The 21,075-nt window shown below is 46.4% G+C and overlaps 2 protein-coding genes across 3 annotated transcripts in view; both read left to right on the top strand.

Annotated features, from left to right (window-relative positions):
- Positions 1-2,300, top strand: part of ERP29 (endoplasmic reticulum protein 29) — a 7,925-nt gene extending 5,625 nt beyond the window's left edge. The window contains exons 2-3 of the mRNA XM_042441390.1: positions 145-283; positions 882-2,300. Of these exons, the coding sequence (XP_042297324.1) occupies positions 145-283; positions 882-1,387 (645 nt within the window). The 3' untranslated portion in view covers positions 1,388-2,300. The remainder of the gene's footprint in view (positions 1-144; positions 284-881) is intronic.
- A 2,837-nt stretch (positions 2,301-5,137) lies between these two features.
- The window catches only part of TMEM116 (transmembrane protein 116), a 25,477-nt gene continuing 9,539 nt past the window's right edge, over positions 5,138-21,075 (top strand). The window contains exons 1-6 of one of the 2 annotated variants that reach the window (XM_042441728.1): positions 5,138-5,264; positions 6,959-7,005; positions 10,322-10,385; positions 11,401-11,466; positions 12,435-12,575; positions 17,676-17,780. In XM_042441728.1, the coding sequence (XP_042297662.1) occupies positions 5,193-5,264; positions 6,959-7,005; positions 10,322-10,385; positions 11,401-11,466; positions 12,435-12,575; positions 17,676-17,780 (495 nt within the window). In that variant the 5' untranslated portion in view covers positions 5,138-5,192. The remainder of the gene's footprint in view (positions 5,265-6,958; positions 7,006-10,321; positions 10,386-11,400; positions 11,467-12,434; positions 12,576-17,675; positions 17,781-21,075) is intronic. The other variant, XM_042441729.1, reaches the window with a different exon arrangement.

Raw genomic sequence — 21,075 nt, 5'->3', positions numbered from 1 at the left:
GCTCCGCTCGGGGCCCCACAACAAACTCCAACTCCCAGAATTCCATAGCCTTGAGCCAGGGCAAGTGCCAAAGGGTGGGAGGAAGGTTTCTGGGCCATCACACTTTTTAGTTTCTTAAAGCTTTCCCTCCGCTCTTCCTTCCAGGTGATCCCAAAGCACCGCTTCGTCCTGGTGAAGTTTGACACGCAGTACCCTTATGGGGAGAAGCAGGACGAGTTCAAAAAGGTGGCCGAAAGCTCCGAGTCCAGCGAGGATTTGCTGGTGGCCGAGGTGGGGATCTCAGGTGAGAGCCAACAGAGGACCTTCAGGCGGGCGGAGGTCCTGTCCAAAGCGCTTCTCCAGATGCCGAACGCTCGGGGCACGTCCCTAGAGGGAGATCGGAGGGTGGTCAAGATGGGCCCGGTCACCGATGGGGGAGAAGAGAGCAGCCGCAGCGGTTTGCTTCAGCCTCAGTCTGCTGGGAAGGGCAGCTTTTCAGCCTTCCTTCCTGGCAGAACTAACTACCTTTGCACTTGCAGCCTTCAAAGTAGTTCATGTGTTTCCAAATACGCACTTCCAGAGGCTGCGTTTTTGGCAATCTGCTTTGGCCTTCCAGAGCTGAAAGCTGCCTTTTGCACTTAGCAATAAAAGGGAATCCCTTAATACAGTGCGCCTGCGTTATGCGCAGCTTTGAGCTTATGTGCTTGAATGGGGCTCAAGCATAGGCAGAATTTGACTTATGTGAAGGGGTCTGGAACTGTAATATTGAAAAAACACCTTTCCACCCAGTGAGCTTCATGACCAGTGGCAACCAGGCCTAGGAGACTAGGCAAGGGGCCATTTCCAAGTCCACTTCGTGGGGTGCATCTAACGCCATTTTCCCCTTGCTCTTCTGTCGACAGATTACGGCGACAAGCTGAACATGGAGCTGGGGGAGAAATACAACTTGGATAAGGACATGTACCCCATTTTCTACTTGTTCCAAGATGGCGACCTGGAGAACCCTTTGCCGTACAGCGGCCAGGTCACAGCCAGTGCTCTGCAGCGCTGGCTGAAAAGCCGAGGGATCTACATGGGAATGCCGGGATGCCTGAAGGCATTTGACGCCTTGGCCAACACATTTGTGAGCGCCGCTCAGGAAGCAGAGCGCCAGGCCCTTCTGGAAGAGGGGCAACGGCAGCTGGAGGCAGCCAAGGAAGGCGAGCGGAAATCGGCTGAGCAGTACCTCAAAATCATGAGGAAAATCCTGGCCCAGGGAGACCAGTTTACGGCCAACGAAGTCTCCCGCATCAGCAAGCTCATTGAGGAGAATAAGATGAGCGACGGGAAGAAGGAAGAGCTCCAGAAGCGCCTCAACATCCTCGCTTCTTTTCTCAAGAAGTCGAAGGATGAGAAAGAAGAGCTTTGACGCAGAAGGCCCAAAAAGAGTCAAAGCGGGTCAAGGCCCAGTCTGGTGCTCCCTTCAAACAAGCAAAAACACCCTGCTTGCCTTTTCCGGAGGTGGTGGGATTCTTTTCCTTGAGTTTGGGTTTCATGTCTTTTGAAAGACCCAGAGTGAAGACCTCTTTTGGGTCAGAGAACGGGCAGAACCCCACTGTTGTCAACAGGATGGAAGCCACAATCGGTCCTAAATCCTTTGTTCAATAAGTGTTCAAAAAGGAAGGTTGCTTCCCCAATTCCTCTCCCTGCTCAAGTTTGTGCTCCAAGGCACTGTCCTTTATTGGATGCATTTTCAAGATGGCCCCCCTCCAGGCTTGGTGCAGCCTCTTTTGAATTAGTAGGGGGTTCAAAATGGCTGCCCTCAAAACATTGGGCAGCTGGTTGTCATTGGTTGAATTCTCAAACGTGTGGCCTACCAAAGCTGTCCTGGCTCCACCAGTCATTCCATGCGGCCCACCAGCTGCTGGCACATTCCTCCCCCCCCCTTCTCCTTTGTTGTTGTGTATTTTTGAAGACCCGAAGGTGTATTACTGAGCAATTGATGGGACTCCAGACGTTGATGGCGGATTGGGTTCAGCTTGCATGGCCATGGCTCAAAATGGCCACCTCTCAGATGTTACCAAGCCTCCTGTGGCAGGCAGCCAAACAAAATGGCTGCCTCCTGTCAGCGTCAAGGTCTGCGCTGAGGAATTTTGGCCATTGAGCAGGTGGGGTTGTTTTTGTGCTTGTGTGTTTCGGAGCACAGGTTCACTCAGAGCAAAACGTGTTTTTCGCTTTGCGATGCTTCTCTCTTACTGTTCAGTATTTGCAAAATTGGTTCTGGGGAACATTTATTGTGGTACTTCCATTTGTTAATAAAGGCTACTGGGGGGAAAAAACAAGATGTGGCAGGCTTTCTCTTTAGCTGCTTTTTGACAAAACCAGTTCAGAAAACTGAGCACGTCTTTGAGACCTGAAGCCTCACTTGGTGGGGCCTATAAATGTGGAAGTAGCACTTGAAAATCATAAATCTCTCTTTTAAAAAAGCAAGTTTCTAGTCCTTAAGGCCCAAGCCTATATTGGTGTGGCTAGCAGATGATAGGCCAGGCTCCTAGACAAGGATGCTCCTCCAAACTAGGACACAGGAGCGTTTTGTCCAAGGGTGGGAAAATATGATCCGTGGGCTACCTCTCAGGGTTGTTGTGGCCTCAGGGCCTTCAGGGGTCAAAATGTTTGCCATCCAACAGTCTCTTGGGGTATTTGGGGGGGGGTCCCCCTGTGGCTACACCCTGCTTTTAATCCATTTTATGACAGTTATTTTTTTAAAAGTTATATTTTCAGGCTCCGGATGGAACCCAAAGTGAGTAAGACCAAAAACTGCACCAGCCTCTTTTCCCCCCTTGACACATGTGGATACAAAAACATCCCCTGGGGACGGCTGGACGTTTGGCCAGGATTTGTAATAATGAAATGTATCTGACCGACAGCCAAGGATGGGTCTAGTTAAAAGCCCATTAAGTGGCATTTGAACTCGTATCTGAGTTGCTGTGTCAGCAAGAAACAGGGCCAGGGTTTCAACCACCACAGAGTTCCTTCAGGTCACTTGTCAATTTTATGGCAATCCCATGCATTTCAGACTCTTCTGAGGTAAAGAATTCCCCTCAGAGGTGGTTTTGCCAGTTCCTTCCATACTCTACTTTGTTGGCGGTCTCCCCTCCCAGGACTAACCTGGGCTGACCCTCAAGATCAGACAGGATTGACTTGGTGCTTTTAGGGTATTAAGGCCCTCACCGACTTTCCTAGTGACACTTTCTTTGGCAGTTTACATATCGTAAATACGTCATTTTCACCTTTCAAAAACCCAAGAATTTGGAGGGAACTCTTGGTGACATAACTATCACCTAGAAAAGGCCAGACAAGTAACCATCTTTCATGAGGAGAAGGAAGCTCAGCTGAGGGGCTTTTGAGAATGAGGACTCGGAAAATGTTACAAAATTGAAAACACCTGAGGGACTCCATATGGCAGAAATAACTTGAAGGCACACAATGACAATAGCAGGCAATGTGAAGTCGAAGGCTTTCATGGCCGGCATCCATGGTTGGCGAAACGTCAGGAAGAAAATCTTTTAGAACATGGCCGCATAGCCCGAAAAACCCACAAAAAACCAATAGCAAGCAACTGTGTCGGGTTCAAGGGCCATTTTTCTGCCTGGGGGGGTGGCACACAGACTTCCAGATCCACTGGAAAAGGAAGCCATAAATCCCCATTAGCCACCCAACATAAAGAAGCAGTTCGCAATCCTCTCTTCTTTCTTCCCCTTGCATGACTTGACCACCTTTGTATTTCTGATTTAGGTTAAAAGGGGATCGCAATACTGTCAAAAACAAACGGACAAAATACCGACAAGGTTTGAAAGAAAACACCCAACGTTTCCCTTTAATTTGGGAAATAAAAGGCCACCTTGTTTCAACGAATGCACTATGGGGTCTTAGTACGTTCTCAGGTCCTGAACCCGACTTGTCAATTTGGTGATAAGACCAATTTCCCGAACAGTTTTCAACCTTTTGTGTCGTGGCTGGGGTGTTAGACTATGACTCTGGAGGCCAGCTTGGCCATGAAACCCACTAACTCTACCCTTTGGGCAAGTCACACTCTCTCAGCCTCGGGGGGGGGGGGGGCAATGACAACCCTCCTCTGCACAAATCCTGCCAAGAAAATCCATGATAGGGTCGCCATACGGGGGAAACGACTTGGAGGCACACGACAACAAGCTGTGATCCAAGTGTGTTAGAGCTAACTGAGCAACTGTCAAGGGTGTTGGGGTGCTTTTATCAGCCAGCAAACGCAAAGATCTATGACTACACACACAAGTTTGACTCGTCCAAGCCACTTAAGAAAGCGGCTAGGAAGGACATGAACACATCTGAGCTGTGGTGCTGGAGAAGAGCGCTGAGGGTCCTGTGGATGGCCAAACAGACCGACAAATGGGCCCTAGAAGAGGCAAGGCTGGAAATCTCCTTGGAGGCCAAGATGAAGCAGCTGAGGCTGTCCTACTTTGGCCACGTCATGAGAAGGGAAGAAGGCTCCAGAGTTGGTCCCCCAACTGGGCCCTTTCAGGGAATTGGGGACTTCAGCTCCCAGCAGCCTCAGCCATGTTGGCCAATAGCCTGGGATCCTGGGAGCTGGAGTCCCCCATTCCCTGAAAGGGCACAGTTTGGGGGACCACTGCCTTAGGGTCTGTTCCCATTCTTATTCCCAAACATTGCAGCAAAGCCAGGGGTTTATTCATTGGTTGATTTGGGAGGACAACCAGCCAAGAGGGAGAAATGCCTCCAGGAGCCGGCAGGGGGCGCGCTCGCCTCGCCGTTGGAGACGGAGGCCGGACGGACGCCTCGGTCGGAGGTGCAAAGGCGGGCATCTCAAGCGCCGCTGAGGAAGGAGGCTCAGGCAGCTAGCTGCCCACTCCTTTCTTCCAAGGGGCTCCAAGGCCTCTCGAGCGACCAGTGCCCCGCGGTTTAGACACAAACCAAGCTCCTCCAAGAGACGCGGGGAGGAGAGTTCCTGGGGCGAGCTTAGCATCCCTGGCCCGGCCTGGAGCACGTGGCGCTGGCCTCCGCTCTGTTTGCTGTCCAGGAAGGCGCCCCGCCCTCCTCCCTTGGCTCCTCCCCCTCGGCGCTGGCTTTCCTTCTAGGAGTGGCGAGGGGGCGGGGCCAAGGGAGGCGAGGGGGCGGGGCCAGGCAGGGCTGCCTTGGTTGCGGCGCCTGTTTCTCTGGCGCTGTCTCGGCTGGGCAGCATGGCTCTGGGGGGCTCCTTGCCGCCTCTCGCCCCAGAAGGGCTCCTGGCCCCAGACGTCCATTGGCCCCAGGTGAGTCCAGAGAGAGAGAGAGACCCTCCTCTGCCCTCTTGCAAGTCCTGGACTCCAAGTCCCAGCATCCCCTCCTGCCTAGGGAGGATGCTGGCTCTTGCAGTCCCCTCTCCTTGTCTATGAACTGAGCTGTCCAAGGCACTTGGCATGAACTTTCTGAGCCTTAGATCTCAGGCTCCATCTTTCCAGGTCAGCCTTCCCCATTTGGAGGGGCTCCCTTTGGTTTGTTGGGGGGCTCAGCCTGAGAAGGGGTGCAGTTAACCCCAGTGTGGAGCAAGTGAAGCCAGGTCCCTCCTCCAAATCCTGGAATCCTCCCTTCTTCTTCAACCCCCCCCCCCTCCTTGATGTTGCTTTCCATTCAGCACAGGGGCCAAGTTTCTAGTCGTCTGTGTTTTCAAGGCCAGAGCTCTTGGGCTGCCTTTGCTCTCCTGGATGTAGCCCAGGATGATGGGTGTGGGCACCATTGGGGCCCCCCCCCCCCCCTCAATAGTAGGAATTTGGGGGGGGATCACATCCATTAGAGAGGTGGTGCAGTGTGCTTGGAGTGTTGGAGCGCAACTCTGGAGGCTGGGGATTGATTTCACATTTTGCCATGGGAACCCAGTGGGGGAGCTTGGGGGAGTTGCACTCTCTCAGCCCCAGAAGACCCCATGTTGCAAACAACTTGAAGGCGCACAGCAACGGCGCATCCCTCAAAGCAGAATGGTGGAGGCTGGGGAGAGACCGAAGGCAAGCTGCCTTCCTGAGCTTAACCAGTGGGCCTGACTGCCACAAGATCTGGGGCCACTTGCTGCTGAAGAGGGAGACAGTCCCTCAGAGGAGCCTAGCCAGGCTCTTACCCAGGCGCCTGCCCTTGCAAGATTGGAGGGCCAGCTGTAGGGATAGCTGGGGCACATGCAAAAGTGTGGTTTGGAGAACAGCTCTTTTTCTTTCCCCTTCAGTATTTCAGACCCAGCTGTTCAGGGCACCTGGCTATATTGGCATGCCCCCCTAAAGGAATCGTTGGAGGGCCATTGCAGCTTCTCCTTCTGTTGGGGCAAGGGGAGTCACCCACTCTTCAAGGAAGGACCTTTCTCACATTGCGGGCACTGGCTTGTCTTAGGAGAGACTTTTGCCCCCCTGGCTGTGTCTGTAAGTGCCTCGCAGGGTTGTTATATGCTCCATCCATCTCTTGCTTGCAGCCATTTCAGCTCTTGGCTCCAGCTGTGCCCAGGGAGGCAGAGAGAGAGAGAGAGAGAGACAGCATCAGGGAAGACCCAGAAGAGACATTGCCCGTTGGCCCAGCCAGTGGAATGCAACTCCCATCATCCTTCAACACAGCAGTGGGGGATTTTGAGAGATGCCATAAGCTTGGGAAAGATAAGAGCGGATGGACAAGAGTGATGATTCCTCCAAAGGGGCCCTCTTGTGTTTAACCCACTGTTTGAGAGACTGTGTGGTGTAGTGGGTTGTGCATTGGACTATGATGCTGGAGACCAGGGCTCGGCCATGGAAACCCACTGGGTGACCTTGGGCAGTCACACTCTCTCAGCCTCAGGGGGAGGCAAAGGCAAATCCTCTCTGAACAGATCTTGCCAAAAAAATAAAATAAAACCAGGATAGAGTTGCTGTATGTCAGAAATGCTTCGAAGGCACACAGCAACCCCAACATGGAGAGATTAATCTCTTTTTAACCTCTCTCTTTCCCTTTCCAGTTTTTTTCTGTGATCCACTGGATTCAAGCTGTCACGGCTACTTTAAGGTACTGCAAACTTTCTTTGGTGATATCCTGATGGCTCTGATTCACTTTGCTGGTTTCTCTTCCTTGTCTGTTAAGGATTTGGGGGTGGCAGACTTCTGGTAGTGTGGCTCACCTTGAGATCTGAAGAGGCGTGAATGTAAATAGAGAAAAAGACAATGAAAACCACCTGGGATGGTGGGGTTAGAGAACAGTTCACTTTCTCCGCTCCTCCAAAGATCCCTTTTGGTGCTTGCAAAGACCTGCATGTTGCTTCAGGGTTTTTCCATTTTGATGTACCTATTTATCAGCCACTTTTCCTGAAAGGAGCTCAAGGAGACCTATCTGGCTTCTCCCTCTCTTTATCCTCACAACAACCCTGTGAGGTAGGTCAGGCAGAGAGGGAGAGAGAGGAAAGACTTGACCCAAGATCACCCCATGAGTTGTATGGCTCACGCTGGATGAGAACCTGGATCTCCCAAGTTCCAGTTTATTACCAAACCACCAAGCCAGGCTTTGTCCAGAATTCCACTTCTGGTTTTGAAGAATTAGGGCTGGAATTGACAATCAGAGTTACGAAAGCACAACCCAGAGTTACACATCTGTAACTGATTTGTATTCACAATCCCTACATATTTATGTTTGTGGCAATAGGGCACACAATAGGGGATACACAGGGATCGTAAAAGCCTACCCCCCCCCCCCCTCAGTTCTGCTTTACTGGGCAGATGGTGCTGTGAGCAATGGAGGTGTGTTTTCCTATGAATTGGAGTGCAGCAGGTTGACATTTTTACCCCCTTCTTGTAAGCAATTGCCGATGTGAGGAGGAATTGTGACAGGAATCCTGCTTCTGATCATTGCGCCAGTTGGATACATCCCGATCAACAGTGGAACAGATTCCCTGCGCTCGCTCGCAGTGGTTGCTGCCTGGTAAGGCAGGAGTGGAGGGGTCGGGCCAAGAGATGCTACTTCACTGAGGACAATATCACCCTCCACTTTTATAGCACTGTTAATCCACTTTAACTGCTCTGGCTGCCTTCTGTGGAATCCTGGGTTTTGCAGTTTAGGGAAGGGCATGTAGAATTCTCAGCCAGAGAGCTCTTGGGCCTCTCTGAACTCCAAACCCCAGAATTTCACAAGAGGTAAAGTAGAATAATAGCACTATAACAGTGGAGTGTGATACTGATCTAAGTAGCTGATATAGGATCTCAGTGTAGGGTTTGTTTGGTTTAATTAAAAGTGCAGAAGATTCTTGTGACCAATTCAAAAGCTGTTTTTCCCCTGCTGTTTATGCCAGAAAGGAACAGTCTGGAGCACCTGGGGGGTGTCCAAGATCCCCAAGAGGGACCACATTTGCCCTTGCCCATCCCTTTTCGAAACCCTCCTTCGCATTGGTTCCATTTTATGGTTGGCGGTCATTACGAGAGCCTTCCCTCCATGTAGTTTGGGAATTTCCTTGCTGGCAGGGCTCCTTCCAGAAAGGGGTGTGTTACTTCAGCTGGCACATATGTTGTGAAGAGCAATTGCCAGGTGTTCCTTGTGGTGGGGAGGCAAAGGTCACACTGCAGGGGTTTAGTGCTCTGGGTAAAGGACCAGAATCTCACTGTTAGCACCATACGATATTTAAGACCTTTGATCAAATTCTGTTTCTTTAAGGTGCCAAGCATATCAATTGAGATGGCCAAGAGACCCAGGGGAGGAAATCAATTTTGGGTACTCCCTTACTATTCCAAGTAACTTGATCGGCAGAAATTGGCAGGTGCCGCTTGCCTCTCAGGAAGGAGATGCCCATTGTGGCTTGTTCCCATTCTCAGATCAATCTGCTGTTAAAGGTGGAAGAGCAGGGCCTTGGGGAAATGTTGGCAACCTTAGCGCATGCCAGTCATTACTGTGCCTTTGCATGAATTGACCCGAACAGTGGCAACTCAGAGCAGAGCACAGTGGGCTGGAAATGCAAAAGCGAAACCTTAATTGGAGTCACCAACCTTTTTTTTTCTGGCAGTGCTCCTGTGCTTTTAATAGTTGGGTGGCCAGCAGGAGTGGAATGAAAATCTTCAAATGAGAGTCTCCTCCAAGTATTTCCATGGGAGAAGTGCATTATGCATATGCAGAGGGAGTCTTTTCTAGAGCTTGGAAAGGTTACTTCTTTTGGACTACAGTACTCCCTTGGCCGCTGGCTTGGGCTAGTTGGGAGATCCTGGGTGTTGCAATTGAAATAAAGAAGTAACGTTTCCACGCTCTGCCCTTTCCTGCAGTGGCATGCCAACTTTGGAACACCTTCCTTATGGAAATGAGGATGGCGCCAACATTCTAGCCTTTTGGGCACCAAGTCAAGATATGTCTGTTTCCCCAGGCACTGGAAATCCGTGATCCTGTCATTACTTGTCCTGTAGTGTGGTACCTCTCAGCTTTATTGTGGTTATGACAATGGCTTTTGTTGCTTTTTATAGAGAAATTAAAGCATGCAAAACAGCTTTCCTTGGCATGCAGGCAGAGTGGTGAGGAAACATTCACCTCGTGCAAGGATGGGCAAAAGTGAAAGGCGAGCGGGTCACATTAGCCCTCCAGAAGACCTTGGAGGGCCACAAATCCCCCATCCCACCCATGTCCACCAAATGAATAAATAAATAACCCAAAGGAGCCTTCCTGGGGAGAGGTGGGTTTTTTTAAACAGGAAGTGAGTGGAAGTTACTTTTCCTGAGTCTAAATTGGGACAAGACTCCAGAGGGCATTTGGGGCCATTTTAAAAAAAATGCTTTCTTTTCTTTTCCTTTGGGGGCCCCAAGGCACCTCCAAACATGGCACAGGTGCCCTCCACACTGCCCTAGAGATCCCTTTGGGGCATTCTGGAGCCATTGGGAAGCCACAAAAATGACCCCGAGGGCCACCTGTGGGCTGCATGTTGCCCACCCCTGGCCTATAGCAAGGGTGAGGAACCTCCATTAGCTCTAGGGCAACATTCAGTTTCAAAGCGTTCTTAGGGCCCACATCTTGGGGTGAGCCAAAAGCCAGAGAGGAGGGACCTAAAGCAGCAGTGTCTTTCAGGTGAATGCTTTCACTGTCAGAAACTCAGTTGGTGATAGGAGGAAAGCCCTGTACAGAATCTGAGAAACCACCCAATGCTCAAGTCATGAGACAAGGTGTGTGGCTGTAGGGGCAACCCTAGAGAGCTGGACTGGGACCCTGAGAGGGCTACAGTCGGCCCCAGAGCCTGAGCTCCCCCACCCCAATCTATAGCATTTCTGCTTGGTTTGCCATCCAGCCCTTTAAAGCATAGGAGCGCCATCAAAATGAAAGATGACAACCTTCAGCTCAACCAATCCACCCTTTGTTTCTGCAGCGTAATTGGGTCCAGCTCGATGATCGGCTATGCTGTTTTCCAGAATGCGGCCCGATCCCCTGAGGTAAGGGAATTTATTTTGTTATTGCCTTTAAAAAAAGAAAAGGATGGAGGCAGGAAGTCGACTAAGATACACAATAACGGGAAGGAAAAGAAATAAGGGAAGGGATATTCTCTGCTAACAGGTAGCAGAATCTAATAGAGTAGGGAAAAACAAGATCTGAAATTAGAAAAACGAGTAAAAATATAGCAGCCATCCATGTATAGAACTAAAATAAAAAGAGAAAAGGACTTCAATGATTGGAAAGGTCAGATAAGAAGGTAATAGTAAATGGTAGATGATAAGAGGAAGGGCAAGAAGGGCAAAAGGTAAGGAAGAAAGAAGGCAGGAGAAGAGGAAGGGAAAAAGAAGGTGAAGAAAGAAGACATAGAATGAAAAATAGGAATACGATAGGAAGAAAGAGACAGGAAGGAGTAAAGTAAGAAGGTGACAGAAAAGTAAGGGATGAGGGAAGGAAGAATAGAATAGAAAGGAAGCAAATGAGGGAGTTTTATCAACATGGAAAAGATGTTTAGATTTATAAAACAAGATCATTTCATGACATATAGACCTATTATAGCGGTAAGATATAAGAAATGTAAGAAAGCAATGTTGGAAATCACGTTGAAGAAATGTGACGATAACTATGTATGAGAAAAGAAGAAGAAAAGAAGAAATTATTTGAATAGGATATGAATACTTGTTTTTAAAGAAACGGGGAAAAGATACTAACATATTTAATATGGACAGCAAAATGCGAAATTCTGTAAATAAGCAGAGATGATCATATGCTATTGTATTGTGATTATGAGTGGAAATGAACACAAAAAGACATAAAAAGAAAAAGGAAGCCAAATTGCGCTTTATGAAACATGCTCAGATGGGAGGAGAAGCAGTCTCTACAAAGAATGTTTAAAATTGCTGAGTACATTCCCTCCTTGTTGCTAAAGCAAATATTTAACTCCAGAGGCTAGTGGGTGAATCATCGTCTTGGTCTCTTGAAGTTACTGTTAGCTTTACTTTGTCTCGACCTTTGCAGGGCTCTTGCGGCTTGACCGTTAGATGCTGTGCAAGAGATGAGCTGCAACAGAGTCCTTTGCAAAAGGTCAGCTCCTCTGGTGAATAATAAATGCAGCATAATCTGTCAGTCTCCTTTTCCTGAACTAGAGCACAGACCATAGTAGAGCATACCCTGCTGAACCTAGGTGAAGTGAAATGCCATATACAGTACTGTAGCTCTAGTAGTATAGCCCATACGGCTACCACACATAGCAGGGCTTTCTTGGTGGTGGACCCCTGGTAATGACAACTTCCTTCCATTGGAGATCCAGTTGTCCTGTATGCTCTTTTCTTTTAGGGGTAAGTTGTGGCCTTTTGCTCCAAGCTTTGGGGGAATAAACAATTAATATAGTTGCCGTCTTCTCCTGCTGTTTCTTTTCATTACTTTTATTATTCTATTTTAGCAGGCGTTTGTAACTTGCAATCTTAGATATTTATGATTGTGAGTTTAGATAATCTTTGGATTTATCTGTGGGTGTTAGGAAGATTGATGGTCCGACTTTCCCATCGGTATCACCTGGGAGACACTGAAACTGAGTATAATAGCTGTTTGACAGCAGAATAAAAAAAGGAAGAGGACAGGGGAGAAATAAAGGAATGTGGCAGCATCTTTAAGACTAACTGGTTTTTATTTTAACATGAGCTTTCATAGATATCAGCCCACTTCTCTCAGGGTTGTCCTTGCTGTGGATTCATGTGCTGACAGAGAGCTGGTCTGTGACCCTTGGGATTCCTTAGTAGTAACAACAACAACAAGAAGAATTTTACAAGAGACTCTTCCTATTTTCTGTTGCTCAAATGAGGGAGAAGGGAAAGTGGAGAGAGAAGAGAGAAAAGGGTGGCTTTTAAATGAAATCTCAAAGTAAAGCGGCTACTCCCAGCCTCCATTTTAGCCAAGCAATGCCCTCTTTACATTAACCAGCAGTGTTCTGTGATCTAGAAAATGGGCTTTTACACCAATGGAAGGTGACTGAAGTCCCCGCTACATAACCGCTTGCTTTGTTTCTTCCCCAGGTGCGGCCTCTTTTCTACCTGAGCCTCTCGGATCTCTTTTTGGGGGTGTGTTGGCTCACTGGGGCTCTCCTCTATAGCCAAGAGGCCACTGAGACAACAAGCCAAGAAGTCGCTTGCTACAACCTGCAAACCATGGGACAGGTGAGAAGAGCACTCCCCCTTTGGCTCGTGCCTGAGGAAAAGTGGCTTTGGTGCCCAGGAGTATGGCTACAAACCCAAGGGGCAAATGAGCTGGGTATGCTGATTAGGGTTGCCAAGTAGTGTTGCCAGATCTCAACACACCCGTTTAACAGCTCCCGGCAGAAGGTGGGAGGCAAGAACTGCATGCAGACCTTCAGTCAAGAGCTCTCTGCCAGCCATATATGAGTATTTATCTATCCTGGTTTTCCCTCCTGTGGTCTTTTATTTGGCTATACAGATGGCTTACTTTGCAATACTTAATTGCTTTCAGTCAAATTGTTGCAATTTATAAACATTCCAGGGGATTTTTACACTGACTTTCAATCTCAGGGTCTGGGAGGACACTGACCCCATTGCTTACCCCAGTTCCTGAGACCTCAGAGCCAAAAATAATGAGGAAAATATATACCCACATGGATCAAGGCAGTGCTCTTACCCTGAGATTCCTCCTGAGATCTGGGAACAATAACACCAGTGGTATGACTAGATGACTAGTGTAGGGGAACAGAAACCCTGTTTTTGAGGTTTTCTGAAAGAGGTGCTAAGTGATTTCCTTCACTGATGTAAAGCTAAATAAAGAAGGCTTCCTTTCTCCCAGAATTGAGATTCAAGGTGACTCACAACAAGAATTACAAAACCACAACAAAAACCCAGAGGCAAGTAATTACACACGCAATTATCCTAGTGAAGCACAATTTAACTGATTGGCCGATCAAAGCAACAAGCAAATTAAAAGCAAGGTAGAAGAACATCCATTTTCAAAAGCAAGTGTTGTATATTTCCATTCTGTGTTAAAAGCCCCAAAGCCTCAAAATCAATTGCTTCTATCAGTGACCATGTCTGCAGGCATAGCTTTTCAAAATTATTTGCTGGAATCCTAGATCACCTACTTAGTTACATCTGCTGGGGTGGCATTTACTCAGTTTTCTATGTAGTCTCACTGAATATAAATATAGACTAGTTATGGATTCATAACTAGGTTTTGAATCTGTAACTACAACACTGAATACCAGCCTATATTTTTATGGTTCAGTTAGTCTGCCATGTTTTATTTTAAATGCATCACGCCCTCTAGCTTTTTAAAGAAAGGATGAAATCTGAAAATATTTAATATTTAAAAAATCTCTTCTGTGTATATGTATATGTTATGAACATTATATTTTAAAACACCAAATATTAATATGCTGGATGAAGGATTCTGGGAGTTGTAGCCCAAAAGAAGTCACTTTCCCAGGCCTGATTTATTTTGTAAAAGGACCACTTGATGAATGACCGGGGCTGTCCTACTTTGCTTGGCGGGCATCAGCTTCTGAATCCCTCTTGTGCTGCTGTCAAAACAAGCGTCGTACATTAACCACTGAGCCTGAGTACAAAAGATCAGTGGTCTCATTCTGCCGCTACAATATGCAAGGCAAACACTTTTCTTTCTGTGTCTCACTCACCACCCCCCCCCCCCCAATCCTGCAAACTTCCCAAATTCACAGCAAGTCATACCTGAAGGTTATATGAGGATATTCAGATAGCAAGAGCGTCTAAGGTACATAAGAAACGGCCATTCACAGGCGGCCTCAGGCTGAACAGATAAGTGGCAAATTCCTCTCTCTCTCAAAAGGATTTCGAGGGGTGAGGGTTGCTCTCTTTGCCTGTTCTTGGCAAAGATTCTTGGGTATTTGGGATAGTGGGCACAGGGTCTCAGTTGCCCTGCCTTAATGATATTGCCATGCCACTGGCATTACGGTTCCAAAGTCTCAGGGTCTAGCTCCCCTTCTCCAGTCCTCAGGACAGGGGGAGGAATCTCCGGACAAAAGCACTGCCTTGAAAAGTGTGAGTGAGGGTTAGAGAAGCAAGAATGCGAATCGAAAAAATTGCAGATGAAATGCACTAGGCGCTTAGGCAGTGGTGAACTTTCTGCTCTTCCAAAGTTCCGTTTTGGTATGAACAAAGCCTTGTGTGCTTGCATAATGGTTTTTACATCTTTATGTATTTATTTATCGGTTAATGTGTTAGCCATAGTCAACTTGAATGAAGGCTCATAGCAGAAACAACAAAGAAAAACTATGTAGTTATAAGAAACACAACACATTATACATTACAACAAATTACAAAAAATGGTACATTGTTACATGAGATATTAATAACCCAAGGAAATGTTATATAGCTAAATAATAATAATCAATATATAATCAATATATGGTTTCAAAAAATGTTAGAAAGTTGTCGGAAATATCAATGACCAGGTTTATATTTACAAGAAGTGTTGCATATTTATAGGAATATGGATAGCCAATTCTGTAGTTAGAGGAAATATGAGATCCTTAGAAGAAATAGTAAAACTAGTCATATGGCTGTAAGACATACAGTTAGAGGAAATATTATAACCAGTTATATGGTTATAAGAAATGATAATACCGAGAAGTATTATCATCCATTATAGAGCTGTTATCCATAACTTTTGAAAAGAGGGAAGGAAGGAAAGAAAGAATAAAAGAAAGACATTTAAAAATGGGAGGGTGGTTCTCTAAACAGTTGGATTACTGCTGTCTGTGTATCACCAGTCATGTCAGGAAAGCTCATTTTCCTGTTTTGATGAGTTCATCTTTTCCATTTGAACAAAGTCAGCCTTGGAACACATCTGGCCTCCATGAAATTCCCCTGTTCCATGCCTCCATGCCCCCCTCCCGCCCTGCTGAGGTTGGTGCTGCATTCAAAACATGTATTTTTTGCTTGTGAAGAGATGAAACAGGCAGAGAGTGCCATCAAAAGCCAACCACATTTCTGCTTGCACCATGGCCTCTCCATCTTTGAGGTTAACTCAATGGCGAGGTCTTCTAAAACGTGTGTAAATATGAATGCTGCCACACTGCAGATTGAATGCAGTTGGACGCTGCTTTAATTGTCATGGTTCCATCCTGAGTCAGGGCAGTTAAAGCAGAGTCAAACTGAATTATTTCCACAGTGTGAATACAGCCTAAGCCTTGGAAAGGCAGCTATGAAGAAACTAGATAAGATCTTCAAGTGCAGTGACAGATAATTAAATACCAAAGCCATAGTAGCATAGAACCATCCATGCCATAGAATTTCTAATTTCTACGTATGGCTGGGAAAGCTTTTACAGTGAAGCTCACAGAAAGATAATTTCATTTGAAATGTAGTGCTAGGAGAGTTCCATGGATGCTGTGGACTGCCAAAAGGCAAATAAATGGGTCTGAGAACAAACCCAGCCTGAACTTTCACTAGGAGCCAAGATTATTAAACTGAGACTATCGTACTTGGGGATAGCCTGAGACAACATGACTTATTAGACAGGATGATGATGCTTGGTAAGAGGGAAGGCAGTAGTAGAAGAGCAAGACTGCCTTACAAGGGGGATATATTCCATCAAGGATGCTATGGCTGTTCTGAGTTTACAAAACCTGAACAGGACAGCTCACAGTCCTGGGATATCTTAGAGGTCTCTCATTCATAGGGTGACCATAACTAAAAGCAACAAATAATAGCAAGAAAGTTGAAATCAATAGGAAAAGAGGAAGATTGTGTTACAGATGGATAGACTGGGCCAAGGAAGTCACAGCTGCCCTGAATTTTCAGGACCTGAGAAGGATAATTGATTAACAAGGTTTCTGGAGGTCTTTCATTCAGAGGGCTGCCATAAGATGTTGTTGTTGTGTGCCTTAAAGTCACTTCCAACTTCTGGCAATCTTAAGGTGTACCTATCATGGGATTTTTTGGGGGGGTGATAGTTTATGGCTTGCCCAAGATCATCTGGCCCAGTGGGGAATCCAGCCCTGAACTCCAGAGTCATGGTTCCATGCTCAAACTGCTATGCTACGCTGACTTGCTGGCAACTAACAATAACTATTGGAGAAATCTATTGACAAATGCAACTGTAATGCTGATATTATTGAGAGTCTACCCACAGTATCGATGTTATACTTGCATCGCACAATTCCCTTAACACTTCATATTGAGAGAGTTAGCAAAAAAGCACCTTGCTCACATCAAGCCCACAGTAGAAGAGGGAATGGTTTAAATAAAAAATCTGCATGATACTTAGGTGGGGAAGTTCTTTCTCCTCAAGTTAGTTATAGTTCATGGTGTCTCGTCCTCATAGCTCCCCCCCCCCCCGGACAACTGCTGAGGTCTTGAACTCCTTCTCTCCCCTCCCATCCTGACCCTGTCCAAATGTGGACTCCCTGCTCCTTCAAACGCAGCCTGTGATGCAGTTCACCTCCTCTCCCCTCAATTAAATCCCAAAGGCCTAGAAAACCTTTGAGCCCCCTTCCACTCCATTTGACCAGCATAATGAGGGGAAAATGCAAAACCGTTATAATGAAGGGTGGAACAAGAGGCGGGCTGGCGGGAGAACGAGCCATCAGAGCCCAGCAGCGCCAGGCGGAGAGCCTCTTTAAATCTGGATGGGAATCATGAGGCCCTCCAGATGTTCTTGGACTGCAACTCCCAGCATTCTTCACCCATGGGCTCTGCGGGCTAGGACTGCTAGGACATGCAGTGCAACAACCCCTGAAGGGGCATGGCAGTTAAAGTGTTGTCACACTGCATTATTTCTGCAGTGTAGATGCACCTGTAGTTTTCTTCTGATTTCTTGACTGTAGTCTTCTGATTAATGACTGAGCCAAAGTATGGAAAATCTTAGTATTTTGAAGTCTTCATCATCTACTTTAAAGTTATGTCAATCATCTTTGGTCATTTGTTTTCTTAATGAAAACTGTAACCCTTCTTCCTTGATTTTCCTCAGTAGTCAGTCCAAGTCTTTGCTATTTTCTGCACGTAATATGGTGCTGTCTTTATATCTTAAATGGTTGATGTTCCTTCCTCAAATCTTCATGCTTGCTTCCTCTGAATCTGATCCTACATTCTGATGTGTTCTGTAAATAAATTAAACAGATAGGGTGATAAAATGGAGTCTTTCCATTTCTCTTGTGGAAGTCCTCTTGTACAGGAGACATGTCAGGACAATCAAATGTTGCAGCACACCCATTTCGTTTAGAGTAACCCACAGTTTTTCATACAGCCCAACCAATCCAATGTCTGCCTTTCCAGATCTTCTACATTGCCTCTTTCCTCTACACCGTCAATTACACCTGGCACCTTTACACCGATCTGAAGGTGAAATACAACCAGAATCTCCACAGCCAACCTCTGCAGGTAAGTCTTGCTTGGATGAGGGTGATAGTGATGATACTTATCTATATACCACCTTTTTCCATGTTAGAGACTTAAAGCAATTTACAAAAGATTTTTTTTAAAAAGTAGTTAAAAGTTCACAAAATGAACCATTAAAAAACCCATAAGAGCGCAACAAAATAGCAGAAAATCCAGTACATTGTACAAGGCTTGTCCTTCCTAAACAATCAGTCTCCAAAGGCCTGTTGAAACAAAAAAATCTGGTTATGGAAGGAGAATAGGGAGAGTAGTAGTCTAATCTATCTGGGAAGGGAGTTGCAGAGCCTGGGAACAACCACCAAAAATGCCTCATCTCCCATGTTCCTACCAGATGTACCTGTGCGGTTGGTGGTGGGAGAGAGGCAAGGGCCTCCCCAGAACATCTGAAAACACAGGCAGTTTCATAAGATAGATTATGGTATTTCATCACATCTTGTGTGGTTTATGCAGGGTAGTTTTGCTGTTGAAAGTGAAAATAGATGATGCACCCAACAAATGAAGTAAAAGTTAAAAGGTATCATTAAAACTTTTACAACATGTACGTGTGAGCACAGGGACCTTCCAGAATGTCACCAACACAAAGAGAGAGAACTCTTGGCGGCTAAATCCCTCCCTCCTAGTATGTTCTATTAAATCTACTGGATAGTTTGGCTGTAGCTGCTTTCTTACTGCCTGAATCAGAGCTTGGAAAAGTCTCTTTTGGGACTATAGCTCCCAGCATCCCACCACCACTTTGGGTCCTGGCCATACTGATTGTGGGATTCAGGTCATCCTTGAAAGTACCGTTTCCATGGTCCACCTAGGTTATCAGGTTTAAAGTGAATATGACTAAACAACAAAGAAGCTCTTTTGGTTAACTATTTACTACGGGCAAAAAAGTAAATAAATCATTGGTCTGTAATATGCCCAAGAGTGGAAGATGATCAGCTGATTTGTTGGAGCGGACAGCTTGCCATATTCCTCCTCTCCATTATTAGGGTAGCATCGCAGAGCAGTGGAGATTTTTATTTGCCAGCCCTTTCCTTTCAATCTTGGCATTCCATTCAGTCTTCAAAAAGAAAGTTAAGAATTCTGGATCAGAATAAGCACAGTAACATACCATGCTCTCCAGTATTTCACAGATGAAAACTGTGACATGTGGCCAAGCAACAGCACAGAGTAGTCAAGAGGTCAAATGTTACTAATGAGAAAGAACATACAAGCCAGGAGGGGATGCAGCAGTTTCCTTTTGCCTGAGCCTACTGGGAAGGGCAAGATTCTGCCCCTCCTCTCCTTTCTACTGAGGTCATTGTGTACAAACTACCCCTGTGCTTAGAACTCAGTTTGCAGCAGTTGAGTAACTTCCCATTCTGGGAATTCCATAGTATTGAGCTGTGGCAGTTAAAGCTGTGTCAAATTAGATTACTTTGGCAGTACAGATGCAGCCAATGGTGTAATCAGGACGGTCCTTGCCAAATTGGGACTGTTGCATGGTATGACATAAAGAGCCAGCCTAGTGTTGTCGTTTCAGCTTTGGACTGTGACTCTTGAGACCAGGGTAGGAATTCCCACTTGGCCATGCAAACCCACTGGGTGACTTTGGGCACATCACACTCTCTCACTCTTTGAGGAAAGCAATGGTGAACCTTCTCTGAACAAATCTTGCCAAGAAAAGCCATGATAGGTTCATCTTAGGCAAACGATTTGAAGGCACACAATAGCAATAACCAGAGAAAACTTTGGAACAGTGTCATTTGTGTCAGTAAGGAAGTAATGTACATTAAAACATTCTTTCAGTGGTGAAATTTCAGAGGGTGTGGGCTTGTGATCCACTGGCTCCTGATTTGTCAATGGGTTCCTTTCCAGAAGCGTGACTCATAGAATCATGGAGTGTGAAGGGTCCCCTAAGGGTCATCTAGCCCATCCCCTACCAGGGCAGAAATGCATTGCTAAAGTATCCTGCTGTCCTTTTGTTGCCAAGCGAAGATCTTACTATTCCAACAGCCCCAGCAGAGCAGGTTGGCCCAGGCAGAGAGGACCACATGGTCTCCCCTTTTGACGTCACCCATCTTTGAACAACACTCTTGAGGAGCAAGTGTCAACCTTTGGGAATAGAGAGACAAGGATGCAGTTCTGAGAAAACACCAACCTAGAGAACAAACTAAATAAATACTTCACTTGTGTTGGGACCAGCAGCAATCCCTTTACACCTGGCTAAACCCAGAATCGGCTGTTTCTTTGACACCACCCTTCATGGGAAGGACAAGGGGCCCTTTGTACAGGGCTTCCTGGTAGATACGCAAGCCGGATTGGTGCGCACTTTGCCACTCCCTCAAGGGTGAGAAACACCGTTGTCTCTCTCCTTTTGTTACCCAGAAGTCTTAGCAATGTGCCCGGTTCTTATCTTTCCGCCTTTGCTGATCAAACAGACACCCCAGAGTGCTCACGTTAGGGCTTGTTTCTTAGGACTCGTAAAGTGAGAACCAGCAACTTAGTTGAGCAGTGGTGTTTTGTCAATTAATCTGTTAGATTAATCAACTCATAACATTTTGAGCGGACACCAGTATAGCCTCCGTTAATCTGGCTATACTGGAGCAACGCAGACCAATGCCACAGATAGACTGATGGGATCTATGCTGACAGTGGCTGATCCAGAAAGGGATCTAGTAGTTTGCAGGGAAAAAATGTCATCTGAATGGTGGGTGTTTCAGGGAGGATAAAATGAAGGACTTTTTCACATGGCAGTGTGTTCAGCAGTGGAACTCCCTGCCCCAAAGTTTAGGGATGGTTGCCAACTTGGACAGCTTCAGAAGGCAATATGTTCATGGAACCTAGCATCATCACTGGCTACTAGGCAGGATGGCTACCTACTCTCTCCCAGATTAGAGGCAGAATGCCTTTGTAAATCAGTTATTAGGGAGCACAAGGCCAATGCAGCAAGCCAACTTTAGCATCCTGAGAATTTTCCACATTATTGAAAGTCCCAAATTCCTAGCCCCTAAGAATGGGAAGAAATATCTTACAGTGCTTGGGCAAGAGGAAGCCTCCAAAAGGGCTCATTGAATTTTCAATGATCAAAAACATCTTTCCTTGCAAATAGCATATGCTGGGGAAAGCCATGCCAAACAAACACAATTTTCCAGATTTCTTGAATGTGCGTAATGCATGCCAGTTGCAAGATTACTCTTTTCTTGGCTCAGAATTTTCCCCTTCTCAACAGAGATAAATATAAATATAGGCAGGAAAAATGGTATGTGCAACTTTATGATTCTATGTCATATAGAAGATGGAGTGAATT

Source organism: Sceloporus undulatus, chromosome 10, assembly GCF_019175285.1.
Source record: "Sceloporus undulatus isolate JIND9_A2432 ecotype Alabama chromosome 10, SceUnd_v1.1, whole genome shotgun sequence".
NCBI classification, from domain to species: Eukaryota; Metazoa; Chordata; class Lepidosauria; order Squamata; family Phrynosomatidae; genus Sceloporus; species Sceloporus undulatus.
The sequence above is the reverse complement of the archived record's forward strand: the minus strand, read 5'-3'. Positions and strand labels throughout refer to the sequence as shown.